General features: G+C 42.0%; 1 protein-coding gene across 1 annotated transcript in view; it reads left to right on the top strand.

Annotated features, from left to right (window-relative positions):
- Window positions 1-19,666, top strand: part of RXFP1 (relaxin family peptide receptor 1) — a 103,207-nt gene that overhangs the window by 59,909 nt on the left and 23,632 nt on the right. The window contains exons 3-8 of the mRNA XM_006121866.4: window positions 4,201-4,299; window positions 6,568-6,673; window positions 11,492-11,563; window positions 13,785-13,856; window positions 16,250-16,321; window positions 18,184-18,255. Coding sequence (XP_006121928.3) covers window positions 4,201-4,299; window positions 6,568-6,673; window positions 11,492-11,563; window positions 13,785-13,856; window positions 16,250-16,321; window positions 18,184-18,255 — 493 coding nt within the window. The remainder of the gene's footprint in view (window positions 1-4,200; window positions 4,300-6,567; window positions 6,674-11,491; window positions 11,564-13,784; window positions 13,857-16,249; window positions 16,322-18,183; window positions 18,256-19,666) is intronic.

Raw genomic sequence — 19,666 nt, 5'->3', positions numbered from 1 at the left:
TGAAACTGAGGTGAGACTGGAGAAAGGAGAGAGAGGGGAGGAGGGAGGGTGGGAAACCTGGAGGGAGGCAAGGAGAGGAAGGGGAAGGAGAAGCTCAGGGCTCAGGGTTGGTGGTCTCGTTGGCCCAACTGTCTCCCAGCACCACGGGTGCAGGGGCCTCGGTGTCCCTGGGGGTGTGAGGAGGGTGGGGAGGAAGGAGTGGGAGGAGGAGCGGGAGCTGGAGAGGCAGCAGGGGCTGGAGCAGCAGGAGGCAGCAAGCTCTACCCCAGGGTTGATGACCACCTGGGGGGCACGGACCATCCTTCCCTCCAGGATGTGGTCCACGGCATCAAAATAGGGGTAAGAGTCTGGGTCTGCCCCTGGTTGGGAGCTGCCCCCTGTGGCCCTGGCATAGGCCTGCTGTAGCTCCTTTATTTTCATATGAACCTGCTCCTGGATTCGCATGTGGCCTTTGGTGGCCAGGCTGGCAGCCATCCGCCTGTAGACAGTTGCGTTCCTCCATTTAGTGTGGAGATCATGGATGTTGGGGGCATCCCCCCAAACCTGAATTAGGACCATGATCTCCACACTGGACCAGGCAGGAGTCTGCCTTTTCTAGCCCCTGGCAGGCTCCTGGGAGCTGGCAGACTGGTCCCAAGGAGCAGTGGAAGGCTGGCTGGCACTGGCTGCCTGGCTCATGCTGGGGCCACTGGGTCAGGTGCAGCGACTGCTGGCTCTGGGCTGGCAAGCTTGGAGCTTGCACAGGCACTGTGGCCAGAGTATACCCCTTTAACGGCTCTGGGGAGTGGGGGGAGGAGAGGAGTTTTCCTGGTTGGGGCTAGGGTGGCCAGCAGGGGAGGCCCCCTATTTCAAAATAAGCGTCTACACAGTGCTTATTTCGAAATAGCAATTTCAAAATTGGCACTATTCCTCATGGAATGAGGTTTACCAATTTCAAAATAAGCCCTCCGCTATTTCAAATTAATTTCAAAATAGCAGTTTGGCTGTGTAGATGCTAGTAAAGTTATTTCAAAATAACGGCTGTTATTTCAAAATAACTTCGCTGTGTAGACATACCCTAAGCTATTGGCTTTCTTGGGAAAATGCTCTCTCCTTTTAATTAAAAATGTCATTCTATATTGGAATCAAAACACATGTCAAAATATCAAAAGTTTTCATTGTTTTTGGCTAGTAATCAGTTTTCTGAACTGCTCCAGCTGTTGGCACTATACTGTTAAGCTATAAAGATGTGGGGGGAGGTTAAAAATAAGAACCCTCCATGGCTGGAAGATAAGGAGGAATAATTCACATGTCCATTTCAGAGAAGAAAATATTACAGGTTGGTAAGTAAATTTACCTCTGGTCTATTTTCACGTTTTCATTATTAGCAAACTGATAAATGTGGTTATGGATCCTTGACTGTAAATGCTTCCGCAATGAATGAAATCAAGTATACACTAAATTATAAAATTGAGGAGGAAGAATTTCTGGAAATTCATGACTCTTGGAATAAAACTATAAACATCTAGCTAAGCACATAACAGAAGTGTTTCTGACAATAAATATATAGTTTCATTTACAAGTAACACTTTAAATTACCATTCACAGTTCTGAATCATCAGGTGGTGAGGGCTGTATTGAAAATTAGTGACATTGGTTGTGATATTGGTCCAAACTGATCAAAATGAAAAATTTTAGGCAAAAGTGAGTTAAAGAAAAATCAAAATCCATCTTGGGCAATGGAAACTTGAACACAGTCAACTCTAACAGGGAAATTGATGCCATTTTCTGTATATTAGCACTGTCTTCTCGCTTCATTAAGTTTTGACTTGACTAGAAAAAAATTATATGTGAAAGTTTTCCAAAGGAGCAGTGCTCTCCTGGTTGCATAACCATATTTGGAAGTCCCTACTGGTGGGAAGAAGTTAAAAGAACAGCTCTTTATTTCACTTTTATGTCCTTGACCAGATGCTCCAGTATATGCACAGTAACTAATTTCAGACATTGGTATTGAATGCTTTTTTAATTAAGGAAATGTATGGTGATCTTACTTTATGCTTGTTGGTTTTAATATGTTACATAACTCATCCTCAAAAGTACTGCACTTGATTTAGACACTGAGCAAGAGAAAGGCTGGGTATCAGGAAACATTTCCTCACAATGTTGTCTATTACAATGTGGAACAGTCTTCCAAGAAAAATTATGGAAGTCCCATCTTATGAGCATAGACTAAGGCTGTTAAGGGGCGGAAAAGTAGGTAATCAATAAAATTTGTATCAACTCCATGTTTAGTCAATAAGGGAAGGCATTCAGAAGGAGCTTCCCCCACTGTGGTTCTGCAGTTTAAATGTAGTAAAAGTCAGGCGCGCATGCAGCCCAGCTCCTACTACACTTAAACTGTAGAGCCGCAACAGGGGTAGCTCTTGGACCAGGCACAAGCCGGGTTTGGTTAGTCCCCTCACATCAGGGTCCAGCAGCCCCTGTTCACGGCCAGCCTGGATTGGATGCTGCCGGAGCAGGCTTCCCTGGCTGCTCTGCACTGCTGCCTCTAATAGAAGCAGCAATGCAGGGTAGGAGCAAGTAGTGCTGGGGGGAACTGGTTTTTTAGCCAGCTTCCCTCAGGACTGGCTCCTGCTCCCCCACCTTGCTGCCTCTGATACAGAGGCAGCAAAGGGGGAGGAAGAATGCAAGTAGTCGACTAATTGACTATCCATTTACATCCCTAGCATAAACGGTGAGTTATATAGGCCCATGGGGCCCGTGTTCCACTAGTATTTAAGAACATGGGCCCAGCTCTATCAAAGTTTGGGCTTATGTTTTCAGAGTCATCCCATCCATAGAACTGACTGGGGCAACCACTTTGGGTGACCGTGCTTTTCATGTTTCAGGAGGACACAGGGTCCAGGGCAGCCTGGGAGTTAGAGGTACCTGACACCACAAGCAGCAAGCAACCTTGTCTGGTCCCAGCCTGCCTGACTTCTCTCTGCCCCACTCTGTGAGCTCTTAGCATTGCATGGAAAGCTGGAGAAAGACAGGATGGAGGTTTTGAGGAAGAGGTGGAATGGGAGCAGGGACCTAGCAGGAGTGGGGAGAACAGGGTGGACTGGATCAAATCACTTTCTGCTGCTTGCACCAGGCCCCCATCTAACCCTCCAGGTCACCCTAGATCCCACATCTCCCTGAATCATGGGGCTTCCCAAAGCACAGGGACTGGGGCAGTTGTTCCAATCCATGCTATGGAAAAGACGGCTCTGCTTGGACCTGTTCTGGGCAACACCAAAAATTATACAAACCTGGTGCCCATTCATATGAATCGTTTAAACTAAACTGAACAAAGAATTTGAGAATATACTAAGTGGATAAGCCTCATTGGTCTCTTTTTACCTCTCATTTTTAGGATTCAATTATATAATTAATTTTGCTTAAGGAAAAATTGTGGTTTAAGTCCTTTTTTTTCTTTGTCACAACAGTCACAGCAAAACACTGGGGCTATGTCTACACTGTGCATTGTTGCGCAATAAGATATGCAAATAAGGTGTGGGGATGAATATCGCTGCTCTTCATTTGCATACCTAATGAGCTGCCATTTTTGCAGCTGAAAATAAGCGGCAGAAAGGCTCTGCGCAAGAAGGGTTTTTTTGCGCAAGAAGGAGCACTGTAGACAGCCTATTCTTGCGCAAAAGCCCATGCCACAAAAATGGCAGTTCATTAGGTATGCAAATGAAGAGCAGTGATATTCATCCCCACACCTTATTTGCATATCTTATTGCGCAACAATGCACAGTGTAGACATAGCCCCAGTGTTTTGCTGTGACTGTTGTGACAAAGAAAAAAAAAGACTTAAACCCCAATTTTTCCTTAAGCAAAATTAATTATATAATTGAATCCTAAAAATGAGAGGTAAAAAGAGACCAATGAGGCTTCTGTAAGATAGAACTAACTTGTCTTGGCACGTGCACATAATTTTTAACGTGTATGTCTTTGTGTTTGCGCACATACGCGTATAGACTGCCATCTAGTAGGAGCCTTTTCCTTTTTGGTGTGTGTGAGAAACCCTGACAGATAACATTACAAAAAAAAATGAAGAATCTAAGCAAAGAATTATGCAACCAAATTTAAGGAAGCTCCTGTTATGTCATATCTGTAGGAAATGTTTTGAAGGGTGTAAGGAGTGGGTGTTTTGTTTTGGTAAAACATGACTTCTGTTGATTTTTTTATTAGGAGACAACAATGGATGGTCTCAGCAACTGGATAAGTATTTTGCAAATTACAATGAAAGGACTTCGCCATATGCTTTAGAGGCAAAGACATCTGAGTGCTGTAAGTACTAATGAGTTATTCATGCATTTATTACAGTGAGTTCCTAGAACAAAATATGTTGCAATCTTCTTACAACATATTCAGTTGCAATGTAATTCCATTTATAGTGAAATAGAATGAAAATCTCATATAATTTCAATGAATTGATGCAAATTTCAATTCCATTATTGGTGACGTACAGGCTACAGTGAGTTACTCTGTGAAAAAAATTAATTCCTTTATTAGAAACATCACAGATATGCCATTTATGAGCTTGTTATAAATTCTTAGAACTCAAAATGGAATGACCTGACCCCACATCTTTGAGAACAAAATATAAAAAAAATTCTCAACCTAGCTTTCTTATAATATCCACACACCAAAATAAATACATAAATAAATATTGAAAAATAATCCAATTCTTTTGGGAGAGGGAGAAACTCACATCCTGTGTACTTCTTTTAAAATTTCTAAGCTGTTCAGATAATGTAGAGCCAAGAAAAGAGTGATACAGGTTCCTAATATAACTGTGATTAGCAATTTGCTATGGAGTATTATGGTGAATATGGAAACAAAACAAAATTCAGATGCTGATTTTGAACAAATTCAAATTCTGGAGTTTTTAGATCAGGTCTTTTGGGTTGTGCCCATTGATTTCAGTAACATAATTGCATTAACAGATGAAATCAGTCAATTGCCAGAGGTTCTGCTTCTGTATTATTATACCATATTCTGCACTGAATCCTTATTGACTTCAGTGGGCGTTACATTCATTAAACTAAGGTAGTGTATTGTTCACCGTTCTTGACAATGGGGTCATGCTGTATTAGATAGGCTCATTACTCACTATCTACTCTGTGCAGAGCTAGGATTAAGAGAAGACACAATTATTGACTTTTGCATCACACTCACCAAAGGACATATAGCTTATAGCTTCACATCTTGAGGAATAAAAAAAGAGCAGATATTATTTCTTTCCACAAGTACTGTGTCAATATTTTTTCGATTAACTTTTTCTGCACTGGAAAATGTTAAAAAATAAAATATCTAGTTTAAGTGGTTCTGAATTGGGCAGTTCAATTTCTGAACCAAGAGGCTTAACCATCTTTCCTCACTGCAGTAATCACTGTGCCGAATATCTTATCCTTTTGAAATACTAACAGTTGTAGAAAAACATAACAAAACAAACAGAAATTATCAGGATTGTTCATGTGCACAGAACAGTTGATGGTACAAACTACAGGGACCAAAAGGAAAAACACATCTTGGTATTGCCTGTCAGTTTTTATTTAACTGAATGTGGTTTTGTGCAAACTGACTTAATTGAAGAACCAGACGTGAAATACACTAGAAAGATTTTGTAAAGCTGAATGAAATGCACATTTCATTCAGATTAGGTCTCCTTACTTAAAAATAAAAGCTCACAATCTTATATACAGAAAATTGAACACAGAGGGTATGTCTACACTACCCCCCTAGTTCGAACTAGGGGGGGTAATGTATGCATACCGAACTTGCTAATGAAGCCCGGGATTTGAATTTCCCGGGCTTCATTAGCATAAAGCCGGCGCCGCCATTTTTAAAAGCCGGCTAGTGCGAACCCCGTGCCGCACGGCTACACGCGGCACGGACTAGATAGTTCGGATTAGGCTTCCTAATCCGAACTATCTGTACACCTCGTTCCACGAGGCATACAAATAGATCGGAATGGCTACATAGTTCGAACTATCTAGCCCGTGCCGCGTGTAGCCGCGCGGCACGGGGTTCGAACAAGCCGGCTTTTAAAAATGGCGGAGCTGGCTTTATGCTAATGAAGCCCGGGAAATTCAAATCCCGGGCTTCATTAGCAAGTTCGGTATGCATACATTACCCCCCCTAGTTTGAACTAGGGGGGTAGTGTAGACATACCCATACTGACTAATCTGGTTGGGAGTCAGGCAAATGATGGATTTAGGATTTCACAGAAATAGGACCCAGATAAAACATCCTTCCCACCACATCAGGCTACTACCACAATATCAAGCTCAGAGATGTGTTCCAAATGTGCTGCTATTGTATTAGTCTCAGGAGTAATTACCAATCTTTTTTAATTATCAGTATTTATGTCAGTTACTGTCTAACTAGATCTAAATTACATGTGTACGTGAGAACCTTAAAGTGAAGCATTTCCCAGCTCGCTTCAGTGTTCTCTGACATATTGTTATACTAACTGTTGTTTTTCTACCCACCTCTTTTTTACCTACCCCACCACCCACCTTTTGCCACGACCGCTATCTTCTCTTCATTCAGTGGTTGATTCTGTGCCAGCTAAATGCCTGTGCCGAGGGCTAGAGCTTGACTGTGATGGTGCCAATTTACGCGCTGTCCCTTCGGTCTCTTCAAATGTAACTCTGATGTAAGTAGAGCAGAACAAGCAGCTTCTTGATCTGAGCAGCATTGAATATCAACTCTTCAGAACATCTCATAATTATATCCTTTTAATTATAGCCACTTGGCATAACTGAAACTGATGTAAACTTCAAGTAAGGTTTCACTCTGCAGTGACAAAACACAGATTACCCCTGCATAAAATAAGAGAAAAGAAATTAAAACGCAATTCAAAGTTTGAGATACAGAGAGTCTGGGTCAGCTGTTGTTTGCAGTAATGGCTCAAAAGAGTACAATTTCACCAGCATCAAGAAATACTGCAAGAGAAATAACTTTGTGATTCACACATGCTCAGGAGCTGGTCTGGAAACACTTACTTCTGCAAGTAATCTGTAATTATAACAATAACCTGGAATTCAAAGAATTGCCTGCATGAATATGGGCCTAGACGTGGGGATTTTGCTCACTACCTCAAGACAAGAACTCAATATAACAAGACTTATGATTTCAGAGAGATTGGGGGGAGGAGGGGCAAGAGGTGGCCTGACCTCTTGTCTTGGCTTACACACTAAAGCGGGAAGCTGTGCTTCCTTCCTGGCAAACAAAAAGCAGCATCAAACATCCCCACCTGAAGATTTTTTTCTGTAAAGTTTCTTGCTGTTTTCAGGACATGGAATTACTTGCAGTGGCGCTGTTAATGGCCATGTGGGGCACAGAGGTACATGCGCTGGAGGGTAGGTTTCATGTGCATTTTAGGTTATAAATAAACTCAAACCAAAGAGATTTATCTTCTAATTTTTTGAATTCTTGGGTTTAAACATGCTGCCATTTGTCAAGTCAGACTTTGGCCACATCTACACTAAGAAGTTACATCAACTTTATGTGAGTCACCATTATGCCTCTGATTTAAGCAAGTCAATCTTGTGTGACCATGCTAAGCTCATTGTGTTGACAGTACACCCTCATCAGAGTGGTTTGCATCAATGCATAGAACACTGCACTGCGGGTAGCTATCGCACATTGCACATAGTCGAGTGGAATTTTGGGTTGGGCTTGTAATGCCTTATGTGATTATGGCAACATGGTGTTAACCTCCCATGATGCACTTATCTCCCTCCCTTCTTGAAAACACTGGCAGCAAGCCAAGCCTCTTTCTGGGGTTACCTACACAGGCTCTATCACACAAATAGCATGGACCCTAGCTGTACACTGTTCTTGTGAGCATTACAAACACCTCTTGCCTTATCTTGCACCTTTTCTGGGCCCAGGAAACAAGCACTGAATGGTGGGACCACATTATTATGCAGCTATAGGATGCAGAACTTTTGAATGCCTAAGAGCACTTTCCGAGATCTGCTGTGAAGAGCTTTCCCCAGCCTCAAAGTACAGCAATACTAAAATGACAGCAGCACTGACAGTGGACAAGCAAGTGATGATAGCCCTGTGGAAGCTTGAAATACCAAACTGCTTGAAATGACAGGCATCAATTTGGAGTAGGTAAATCTGCCATGAGATCTGTTGCGATCCAAGATTACAGAACCATTATCAGGCTTCTGCTAAGAAGGGTAACAACTTTGGGCAACATGTAGGACAGAGTGGATGCTATTGCCAGGGTGGAGTTTCCTAACTGCGGTGGGGTGAGAAACAGCATGCAGCAGACCACCTGGCCAAAGAATACATAAACCAAAAGGGGTACATAAACCGAAAGAGTGTTGCAAGCGCTGGTGGATAACATGGGTTGTTTCACCAATATCAGGATGGAAAGGTTCATGGCATGGTCATTTTAGGAATACATGTCTGTTCAGAAATCAGCAAGCAGGAAATTTCTTTCCAGACTATAGAATAACCATTAGTTATGTTGAAATGCTAATTGTGATCCAGGGGGACCCAGTGTACCCTTTGCTTGCATGAAGCCATACACCAGCAGCCTGGACAGCAAGAAAGATTGCTTCATAATTTTGTTGCTCCTACTAGTTGGAGAATGTAAATACGTTGGAGATGGGGCATGCAAAAACCAAATAACCCTCCCTCACCTCAGTTGTTTTGGTAACAGGAAGGAATTTTTCCAATTGGACAAAACAATCAAGATCTGATGGATTTTTTTTTTCACCACAGTCATGGCATTATAGGGTATGTCTGTTCAGCAGTGAGCCTCTGAGCCTATGTCAGCAGACTCTGGCTTGCAGGACTCACCCTACAGCACCAACAGCAGCTACTACAGCACCAATCGCACCCTATACCCTTCAGCACCAATAGCAGCTACTACAGGTTAAACCTCCAAAATCCTGGATTCTCTGGTCTGGCAACATCTGTGGTCCTGCCAGACAGACCACAGATGTTGCTGGATCAGCAAGCCCTGGCCCCCAGAAGTGTGAGCCCCATCCTCGGGGAGCTTTGGCTTGGTGGGGCAGCAGCAGGACCAGCAAGCCCCATTCCTGGGAAGCCCCATTTGGGTGGAACAGCAGCGATGCAGCCAGTGGCAAAAGCAGTGCAACTGGCAAGCCCCATCACAGGAGATCCCCTGTGGAGCGCAGCATAAGCGCAGCAGCCAGCAAGTCTCCCCATGAATTCCCAGGCAGGTGGGAGAGAAGCAGGCCTGCTATAGCTGGGGAGCTCTGTCTCCAGGGAGCCCCTATGGGTCAGAGCCCAAGTTCAAGCCCTGCAAGCTGGAGCCCAGTGGCAGTGGAGCTGAAGCAGAGCCAGCCACAGGGAAGAGGTGCATCCTGAGAGTATGGTGGCAGGGACCTCCCCTAATCCAGCACATTCCCTCCTTCGGGATGGGTCAGGTCCTGAGAGTGCCAGACAAGGGAGGTCCAATCTGTACTGAAACCTAAGGAAGGAGTAGGCTTCAGAGCCTGAGACACAACCTCAAAGTGCTGTCTATACAGCTGTACTATGAGCCCCAATCTGCCGACGAGGGCCTGAAGGCTTGTTGCCGTGGGCTGCTGCTGGCTGTGTAGGTCTGCCAGTGGAGGCACAGCTGGGTCAAGCAATAGGACTTGGAAGAAGATAGCACTTAGTGCATCACACCTTGCAGCCAGTCTCTAGTGTGGATAAATGGCCAGCTCTCAGAGGTAAATGCGAATGTCACTTGTGCCTATAGGAGTAACAGAGATCTGAAATCTTTATCAATTGAGGTCTGTTCTTAGTAATCTCTGCTCACCCTTCACACAGGGGCAGGCAGAGAGGATTCAGAAGCAAATTGAGTCCCCAGGTAGGGCTAAGAGTGTCTACCCTGAGCTATTGGTTATTTGACAGTAGTCTCATCCTCAAGGGCACCGCGCCGGGCTGCAGTGCTGGGTGGGGGCGTTCCCGGGCGCCTCAGGGGTGCTGAGCCGTGCTGCTGGGCCGCACGGTACTGCCGGGCTGGGTGGGGCCCAGGGTGCAAAAATGGCTCAGGCGAGGCGGCCCGAGACATTAGGGTGTGCCTAGGCACACCCAGCACACCCCATGCGCATGCCAATGAATAAGGCCCAAAGTGAGTTCCTTCCAGTCATCTTTAGCCAGAAGGACAGTAGTTGTTATGTGACACCCTAAGTGGGGATGTTCGTGAAAGTGGAGTAAGGTAAAGAGAACACTGAATATTTCTCAAAGCTGATCTGGGTCTACAGGACTTATATTGTTAGGGTATGTGTACACTGGAGTTAGAGAGTATGATTTCCAGCTAGAGGAGACACATCACTAGCTATGATGGAGCTAGCATGCTAAAAACACACATGTAGCCACAGCGGTGCAAGTGGCAGGAAGGGATAATCACCTGAGTACATACTCGTTTGTAGTCAGGCAGCTAATCCCTCCCACCACTTGTGCTGCTGCAGCTATGCTTATTTTAGCATACTAGCTCTGTCAGTGCTAGTGCAGCTATGTCTCCTCAAATTTGAAATAATATCTTCCCACTCAAGTATAGACATACCCCTGGGCTACATCTAGAGTGGCATGATTTTCCGCAAATGCTTTTAGCAGAAAAGTTTTCCGTTAAAAGCATTTGTGGAAAAGAGTGTCTAGATTGGCACAGAGGCTTTTCCGCAAAAGCACTTTTTGCAGAAAAGCATCCATGCCAATCTAGACACGCTTTTGCGCAAAAAAGCCCCGGTCGCCATTTTCGCGATCGGGCCTTTTTTGCGCAAAACAAATCAGAGCTGTCTACACTGGCCCTTTTGTGCAAAAGCTTTGCGCAAGAGGCCTTTTGCCCAAGCGGGAGCAGCATAGTATTTCCGCAAGAAGCACTGATTTCAGACAGTAGAAAGTCAGTGTTCTTGCGGAAATTCAAGCGGCCAGTGTAGACAGCTGGCAAGTTTTTCCACAAAAGCAGCTGCTTTTGCGGAAAAACTTGCCAGTCTAGACACAGCCCTAGGCTTTTTCAGTAAGATTAGTTGTGGCCCTTTAATTGCATTTTACAATTGCTGCATAGTGTGTAACCAATGTGAGTTTATACATACAAGGGGGGGATACAGTGCTTTTGAAATTCAAACCAAAAGGTAGCCCAGAAATGTACGAAAAGTGAGCCTCAACACCTCTTAACCTTTCTAAATCATCCCTTCCCTATTTCCCTCCCAACTATAAATCCTTTTATGTAAATGGATTACAATAACCTAATATGATGCAGAGGCAGGCGAGAAGGGTATACAACAAAAAAATCCCATTTCCATTTAATTTTCAAAATAAACATATATACATATTGGAATATAGGATCATCTTACTGGAAATATTTAACTTGTTATAGCCATGTCTGTTAACTAAAACTCAGTACAAATTCATTAGAGAAAATATAAAGTTGGCAGAGTTGTGTTAGTGATTAATTTGGCCTTCTTAGTATATGTACAGAGCAATTTTATTTTTATTACAGGTCCCTTCAATGGAATCAGATAAGAAAACTCACAGCTGATAGTTTCAAGAAGTACCAGGACCTTAAAAATCTGTAAGGAATTTTTTTAACCTAAAACCTTAAATAACAGCAAACTGGGTTAAGGAATTTTCATGGGTTATTGATAACACTCTGATTATACTAAAAGATTTCCTGTTTCTTACTCGTAGATGAAATTTCTGATTATGCAGATCAGCTGTAATGTCCAGAAAGTTTAAGCTGCAAAAAAGAGACGAAAGCCACATCAGGCTTAGGGATGTTAAGGTCTAGTCGACTATCTGAGAAGTAAATGCTTATCGGATAGTCAATCAGCTAGTCAATTTCCCCCCCCCCCCCAATCCCCTCTTTCTGCCTCTGTTAGATAGAGGCAGCAAAGGGGGGAAGAGGGGATACTTCCCCTCAGCGTTTGAAAGCCGCAGCGCCTCACGGCTGATCCCAGACTCAATTGTGTGGCACTGCCGCTTTGAAATACCTCCTCTTCCCCCACTTTGCTGCCTCTATCTGATAGATGCAGCAAGGGGCTTGGGGGGGGGGGGGAATCGACTAGTCAACTGACTATCAGATAAGCATTTGCTTCTCAGATAGTTGACTAGTCCTTAACATCCCTAAGCTTGATGTGGCTTTCGTCTCTTTTTTGCAGCTTAAACTTTCTGGACATTACATTTTTATCATCTGGAATTTTGTACATTAAAAGTAATAACAATGTGGATCTTAATTTCTGTCATGTCTTAAGTAAATTAAATTTGTAACAAACAGCAATATGTCAGAAGAAATTAAAGGAAACTGAAACAGTTTCACTCAATATTACAAAAAAAGCATTCTTTTCCATGGAAATACTTGTTCATGTCTTTAAGAACAGGTTTTTTTTTTTCAAAATAATCACATTTCTGAGCCTTTTGGTGATGAGTTCTTCCTGGTGCCGACTACCAAAAAATGGCTTATACTATGGCAAAATCTTTTGACTGAATTATTTCTTGTATAGTACTATACATGTTCTGTATACATTTTTTTAAAATCCCCAGTCCTTTTATATAGGTGAATCATGAAAAATAAGAGACATTTGAGAAATAAAGTGTGAACACATAGGATCACCTTCATTGTTGTCAGCTCAAGACATAGACAATGTTTTTCTTAAAACTTTCTTAGATACTAACTTGAATTATGAGTTATACAGCACCATCTTGTGTTCCCAAACTTAAGTACAGTTATGATCTCTAACTAAAATAATTCCATAAACCAAGTGTCTTGTTTCATTAAAGGAAATATATATATTACACTTTTGCTTACAGAATTTAATTCCTTTCATTTACTTCTGATTCACAAGTGTGAGTTTGCTAAGGGATCTCTCACAATGTGATAAGATCTTTTTGAGCTCAGTCATGTCAAATCCAATGTCAAATCTCCTATTGATTTCAACAAAAGCAAGTCTGAATCCTGTTCAGTACTTGATTTTATTGAAAAGATATTTTTCACAACTAGGAAAGAAAACAATGTATAGAGAGGGAAGCAAATTAAAAAAATGCCAGTCTTAACATCTTATCACAAGTAATTATACCATATGTAATATTCTGAAATTCAGTTCAATAATTGCAAAGGAGATGGAGCAAAAAAGGGGGAAAGTATGCATAATTCCTTCAGTGAGCAACAATCAGCCAGTAGAAACATATTTTGTGTTTAAATTACCTTACAAGGCAGCCCTTTGAAAATTGTCCCACATTATAAATTCCAGCAAAATATTTAATTAACCTTTTCTGCAGGCATTAACAAGAATGACATCAATCCCACAACTGTCTACATACATCAGTAATAAACAGACCATGGCATGCATTCTATTATCCCGGTTTTATAATCTTGTATGCAGGGACAGGTCCTGCACACATAGATGCCTTTTGACTATAGTAGGGCTCTGCACAGGTATAAATGTTTCCTTACACAGATCAGATTACATGATTAGGGATAAAATCAGGAAGCTGCATGTATGTACTGCTTCATTTACAATGAATGCAAAGCATGTCAGATGTTTGTTTTGGCTGATTTTGAATTATCACTTCAGCAAAGGATTTTTTTTAATTTAAATATAATTTCTGAAATATTTAAGCTAAAATATCCATGTGAAATAGCTGTCGTGCAAGTATAATTTTAAGACTCAGCCACCTTGACAACATCCTTTAAATAATATATGTACCTAAGTTTGGAATGTAGTTGACAAGTTTGGGGATCTTTTTCCATTTCCATTTTTACCAAATTAACTGTTGCCATTATTATGTCTTCCCAGGTATCTTCAGAATAATAAAATTAGGGCTGTATCGGAACACGCTTTTAGAGGATTATACAACCTAACAAAACTGTAAGTACTATATCACCATTGCAGTATTGGAACAATGTGGAATGGGGCTACTTTTGAAAAGACCTATAGATTTCTCTTTCATTTGTATTGAACTTTAGATAATTCTGAACCATGCCAAATCCTGAACTCCATTTTTTCATTGAGCTCTTATCCTCACTAAAAAGTTCAGAGGATTTGAACTAGTGATAGCAAGGTTATTTGGTAGGAAATACAAAATACTTCTCTCAGCTTTTGTAATCTGTCTCTAACACCAAAATGTGCTGTTCCAGAAAGAAAAAGAAGAAACCTCAGTGATTTTAAATGCCAGTTATCCAAGGAATTAAGAGCTAGGAATGAAAACAGTAGAGCTGCCATGTTTAATTTGAGATAATTGAAAATGCTTATTTTTCTATAGAGAAGTAATTACATAAAGACAGGACTCTTGTTTCTTATTCTGCAGCAGATTTTACAAAAGATGACTCTTTTCCAATTTAAAATACTTTTGGCCAGTGAGTGAGGTTTCAGAAAAAAAAATCTGTTTAGTGAAATTACTTATAATTCGAAATCTGTCATTATCTTACTTGTATTTTTCACCCCAGTTTTGGATGATAGTTCATTATTATTATTATTACTATTACTATGGACAATTTGTAGTGATGCTCTTTATTTTTCAGTCTTTTTCATTATCCAAAATTATGCCTACTGATCCCTATACCTGTTCCCATTTTAGACCATTGATACTTTGCCATTGATTTCTATGGAAGCTGAACCAGGCCTCAAATGTTTCTGATGCAGGAAAGGTATTAGAGCAGTGGTCTCCAACCTTTTTACACCTAAGATCACTTTTTAAATGTCAGGGCAAGCCAAGATCTACCCCATACCTTCCCCAAGACTCCACCCCTTCCTTGAGGCTCCGCCCTCTCCATTCTCCTCCTGTCCATCATTTGCTATCCCCAGCCCTTACTCACTCTCACTGGGTTGAGACAGGAGGTGCAGGCTTTGGGGTGGGAATGAAGGATTTTGGTGTGGAAGGGGTGAGAGGTGCAAGTTCTGGGAGGAAATTTGGGTGCAGAAGGAGTTGTAGAAGGAGATTCTGGCTCAGAGAGGGGGCTGCAGGCTGGAGAGTGTTGGGATCTGGTGGAGGGTTGAGGTGCTGAGCAAGCCACAAGCTTGTGGATGTGAGGGTGCAGGAGTTTGGGTTGGGGTGCGTGAGGGGCTCAGGGCAGGGAAGTTGGGAGCATGATGGGTTCAGGACATAGATTTGCAGTGTATGGATGATACAGGAGTGTTGTGGCAGAAGACTGAGGATGTGGGGGTGCAGGAGTTTGGGGATGAGGGGCTCAGGACAGGGGGTTCAGGTGTATGATGGGCTCAGGGTTGGGGTCTATGGGGAGTGCAGGAGTCTTATGATGCTGTGTCCAGATGGAGGCTTGGCCCCAATTGGGGGCTGGTTGGCCAGGCTTTATTTTTAAATAAAATATTATGTCAAACACAAAATGTTTCAGCATTGTCTTTATAGGGCAGGGAACCTGTTTTGAGTCAGGGGTCACTGACCCACAGAAAAATCAGTCAGGGACTACACAAGTGAGATGCAAAAAAACAAACCCTCCAAAGCCCCCAAGTCTCACTGATGTGACCCCAACTGAGACATCTCACTCCCCTGACACTCCAGCCCCATGGGGGAGGAGTGTAGGTAGGACTGAGGTTCAAGGCCTCAGGCCAGATTAACTCTTTTAAGTTCCTGGGTTAGTGGAATTTGTGGGCCCCTCTACACTCTGAGGTGGGGCCAAAAATGAGGGATCCAGTGTGTGGGACAGGGCTGCCAGTGAGTGGGAAAGGTGCAGAATCTAGGTGAAAAATAGGTTACAGAAGCAAGCTAGGAGTAGGTGTCTGGCCAGGAGGAAAGGAGCAAGAAAAGGGTATTGGTGGTTGTCTGGCCACAAGGCAGGGGCAGGGTGCTCGATGGTGTCTGGGCAGGGTGCTGGATGGGGGTCTGGCCAGGGAGAGAGAATGGAGGGAGGGTCTGGAACACCTCATGATTGACTGGTCGTGCCCCCGCAATTGACCAGTTGATCGCAATTGGCGAGTTGGTGACTGGTTTTCTAACAGAAAAAAAAATCAAGGAATTCTAGATTATCCTTGGCAAAAAGCTCCAGGTGGAGTAGCTTCACTGTTGTTCATGCAGCCATATCTTTAATCAGAAAGTCAGGCTGCTACGGGACAAACACTAGCTTCCTGAAAGAGATCAAGGGTCAGTGTGTGATCATAGTCACACAAAGTTAAATGTTTTATTGTAAACAATAGAATTTCTTGAGGATGCAATTTAACAGTACTCTTAGGAATAATAAAGGAAAATCTTACAATTCTTCACTGATTGGCAAGTCTACTTTTTATCTTTATTGATGTTGTTTCAGGTATCTGAGTTACAACAAGATAACCTTTTTAAAGCCTGGTGTATTTGAAGATCTGCACAAGCTTGAGTGGCTGTATGTACTGTTCTTATTTTTGTATAAATTGTCTCAAGAAATAGTTACGGCAGCACACAAAAATATTTTTTATCCATGTAACAGTTCTTTGTATACAGTGTGATAATTAAGGGTCTCCTTTTACTCCCAAGGGCCTGGTCTACCCTAGGACCTTAGTCCAAAATTAGTTCCCTTCCCTCCCGGTTGAATTTGTAAGTAATGCGTCCACACTGTCAAGCCTGTTATTCCAGAAAAGGAGGTCACAGAATTTGAACTCTGTAGTCCTGCTTTTCATGAGGAATAATGCTATTCCCAAACTTGAGTCCAAAATAACATTAATGTGGATGTTCCGGTGCCACTAATTTGAACTTAATGGCCTCTGGGAGGCTTCCCACAGCCCCCAGAGCAGGGCCGACTTATCCATTAGGGTATGTCTACACTAGCCCCCTAGTTCGAACTAGGGAGGCTAATGTAGGCATTCGAAGTTGCAAATGAAGCCCGGGATTTAAATATCCCGGCCTTCATTTGCATCTTCCCGGGCGCCGCCATTTTTAAATCCCCTTTAGTCCGAACTCAGTGCCCACGGCTACATACGGCATGGAGTAGGTAGTTCGCATTAGGATCTCTAATTCAAACTACCTTTACTCCTAATTTAAATCCCGGGCTTCATTTGCAACTTCGAATGCCTACATTAGCCTCCCTAGTTTGAACTAGGGGGCTAGTGTAGACATACCCTTAGGCACAGTAGGCACAGTGCCTATGGCCCACGATACTTTTAGGGGCCCACGAAAATGTTTTAATTTCTTTTAAAATCAGAAGAAAAAAAATGAACTTTTAGGGTCGAAGAAAATGTTTTAATTTCTTTCTCACACCAGAAAAAAATCAAACTTTTAGGGCCCATGAAAATCTATTAAATTTTGCCTAAAACAGAAACAAAAAATGTTGAAGTATTTAAAGTTATATCAAAAATAATTTTTAATATTTTTTTTTATGGAAGAAGGAGACCACAGAGGCAAAAGTGCCTAGGGCCCACAAAAGTCATAATGCGGCCCTGCCTCAGAGTACTGTACTTCCTGGGACTTGACTCCGAGGTAGCACATACACATTAATGGAGCCTTCCTCGGACTACATTTGATCCTTCCCCATAGTGAGAACACAGAACTTTGAATTTGTAATATCAGGTGCTCAGAAGTTGAACTTAGTAAATTTGGACTAATCTCCTAGTGTAGATATGGGCAATGGGTAAAAAGCGCTGTCACTTATTTTTAAGTAGTACATACTGAAGTTATAAGTAACTGCTTACCACAGAATAATACATAAAATAAAGGAGATGTTCCAAAATGACAGATATGGATCTTTTTAGAATGGAATTTCTTGAAAAGCCCTTTCTCTGTATAGGGTACTTGAAATCCCATAGTGGGGATAGTATTCATAATATGAAATCTTGATGGTATTACTGCTTTTTTTGGCAGTGGGATTTGAAGAAAAAAAGCATTGAGATTTGAGGGCATTAATAGCCTATCTGTCTGATGAAGAATGACTGACAACATTTTACTGTGCATATTCAATTGCAGAATTTGTTAGGGATGTTTTTATATACTGCTACTTTGAAGAAATTCTTTGTGTGGTGTCAAAGTGCTGGTGACATTGGTTTAAAAGTTAAAAACAAGAGCAATTTTCTTATCAAGTTAAAAAACCTCTTTCAAATCATGTGAACTACATGTCATCTGATGAAGCTTCAATACTCTAATTCAGTTTTCCTATGTAATTCGAATAGGTATTTGAATAATGCTACATCAAGGTACATTATTTTTGCGAATGTCTATTCAGTTTCAGACCCCAGTGATATATCAGTCTGATGTAGGCTTTATTCTGATTCACAGGATAATTGAAAATAACAAGATCAGTCAGATCTCTCCACTAACATTTCATGGACTCAACTCACTTATTCTCCTGTAGGTATTGAAATATGAATTAAATGCAGTGTATTTTGTTTTGTTTTTTTAAAGAGAATAGATGAAAACTAATGTGTATTTATAAAATTTTGTTTGTCAGGTTATATTGTCAAGTCTTTCAGGTAGTGGAGCTTATTTTGAGGAACTGAATTCCCTCTCCTCGCCCCAAAACCTGGCTTTTTCATATACTAAAGTACCTGGGTCCTCTATTGTTGACTGAACTCAAAAGGATGAGAATTGAGCTCTACGTCCTTGCTTTTCAAAAGGCACATAAGAAACTAATCAGCTGCACATCATTCTCTACCTTTGGCCTTGTCTGTAATACATTATTTGTCAGGCTACAGCCCCCTAAGCTATTGAATTGTTTGTGCCCGTGTACTCTTGGCTCTTTGTGTCAGCAATGAGTGTCCTTACCAGGAGTGCTTGTATCAATGCAGAGTGCACTGCACCATGAATAGGTATCCCACTGTGCAAATTGCCATCATTAAGTGCAGGGACTTTTGGGAAGTTTCTGCAACACCTGATGGAGCTGAAACAAAGTCGCACAGCGATGAGTAGGAGCACGGGGTCAACTTTGCACAATGCAGTTTCTCCAGCACATGATTTCATCTTCATCCCATAATTTTCATACCTTTTTTCAAATTCCCACCACCATGTTCATCCTTCCTATAGAAGCATTGGACCTGCACATACTCAGCACTTTTGTCATGAGCATTGTAAACACAGATTGCAAGGTCTTCTGGGTAGTAATACTACACAATAGAGGGCTGATAAGTACACTCAAGAAGCCAGGTCATCAGGAAGAGGAATTTTAAAAATTTGCAAGGCTTTAAAAAGGGGAAGGGGCACCTCTGGTCTATCTGAGTTCTCAGCGGTGACCAGAATGGTCAGTGCCCATTATTAATAGTTGACCTTATGGGTATGTCTAGACTGTGTTGTTATTTTAGGATACTGGAAGTATCCTGAAATAGCAACGCTGCATCTTTAAAAGCATCCGCTATTTTCTGAAATAGGGGGCACACTATTCTGGCATCCCTGCAACCCTCATTCCTTGAGGTCTAAGGGTTTTGTTGGAATAGTGCCTTATTTTGAAATTTGGTGCTGTGTAGCCAGCGCCAAATTTCAAAATAAGGTCTTCTGACAGACTTGGAATAAGCTACACAATTTGTGTAGTGCAAATTGCGTAGCTTATTCTGACAGAAGGGTGTTGTCTAGTCATACCCTAAGGGTATGTCTACACTAGTTCAGGCTAGGTAAGCAAATGAGGGCAACCGGAGTTGCAAATGAAGCCTGGGATTTAAATATCCTGGGCTTCATTTGCATGTTCCCGGGCGCCACCATTTTTAAAGTGTTGCTGAATATAAACAAGGACCAAGCCTCACTCCTATTGATTCAGTGGGAAAACTGTCAG

The sequence above is a fragment of the Pelodiscus sinensis genome, chromosome 4 (genome assembly GCF_052426305.1).
Source record: "Pelodiscus sinensis isolate ZL-2025 chromosome 4, ASM5242630v1, whole genome shotgun sequence".
NCBI lineage: Eukaryota > Metazoa > Chordata > Testudines > Trionychidae > Pelodiscus > Pelodiscus sinensis.
Note: the sequence above shows the minus strand (reverse complement) of the source record. Positions and strands in the feature narration are given on the sequence as shown.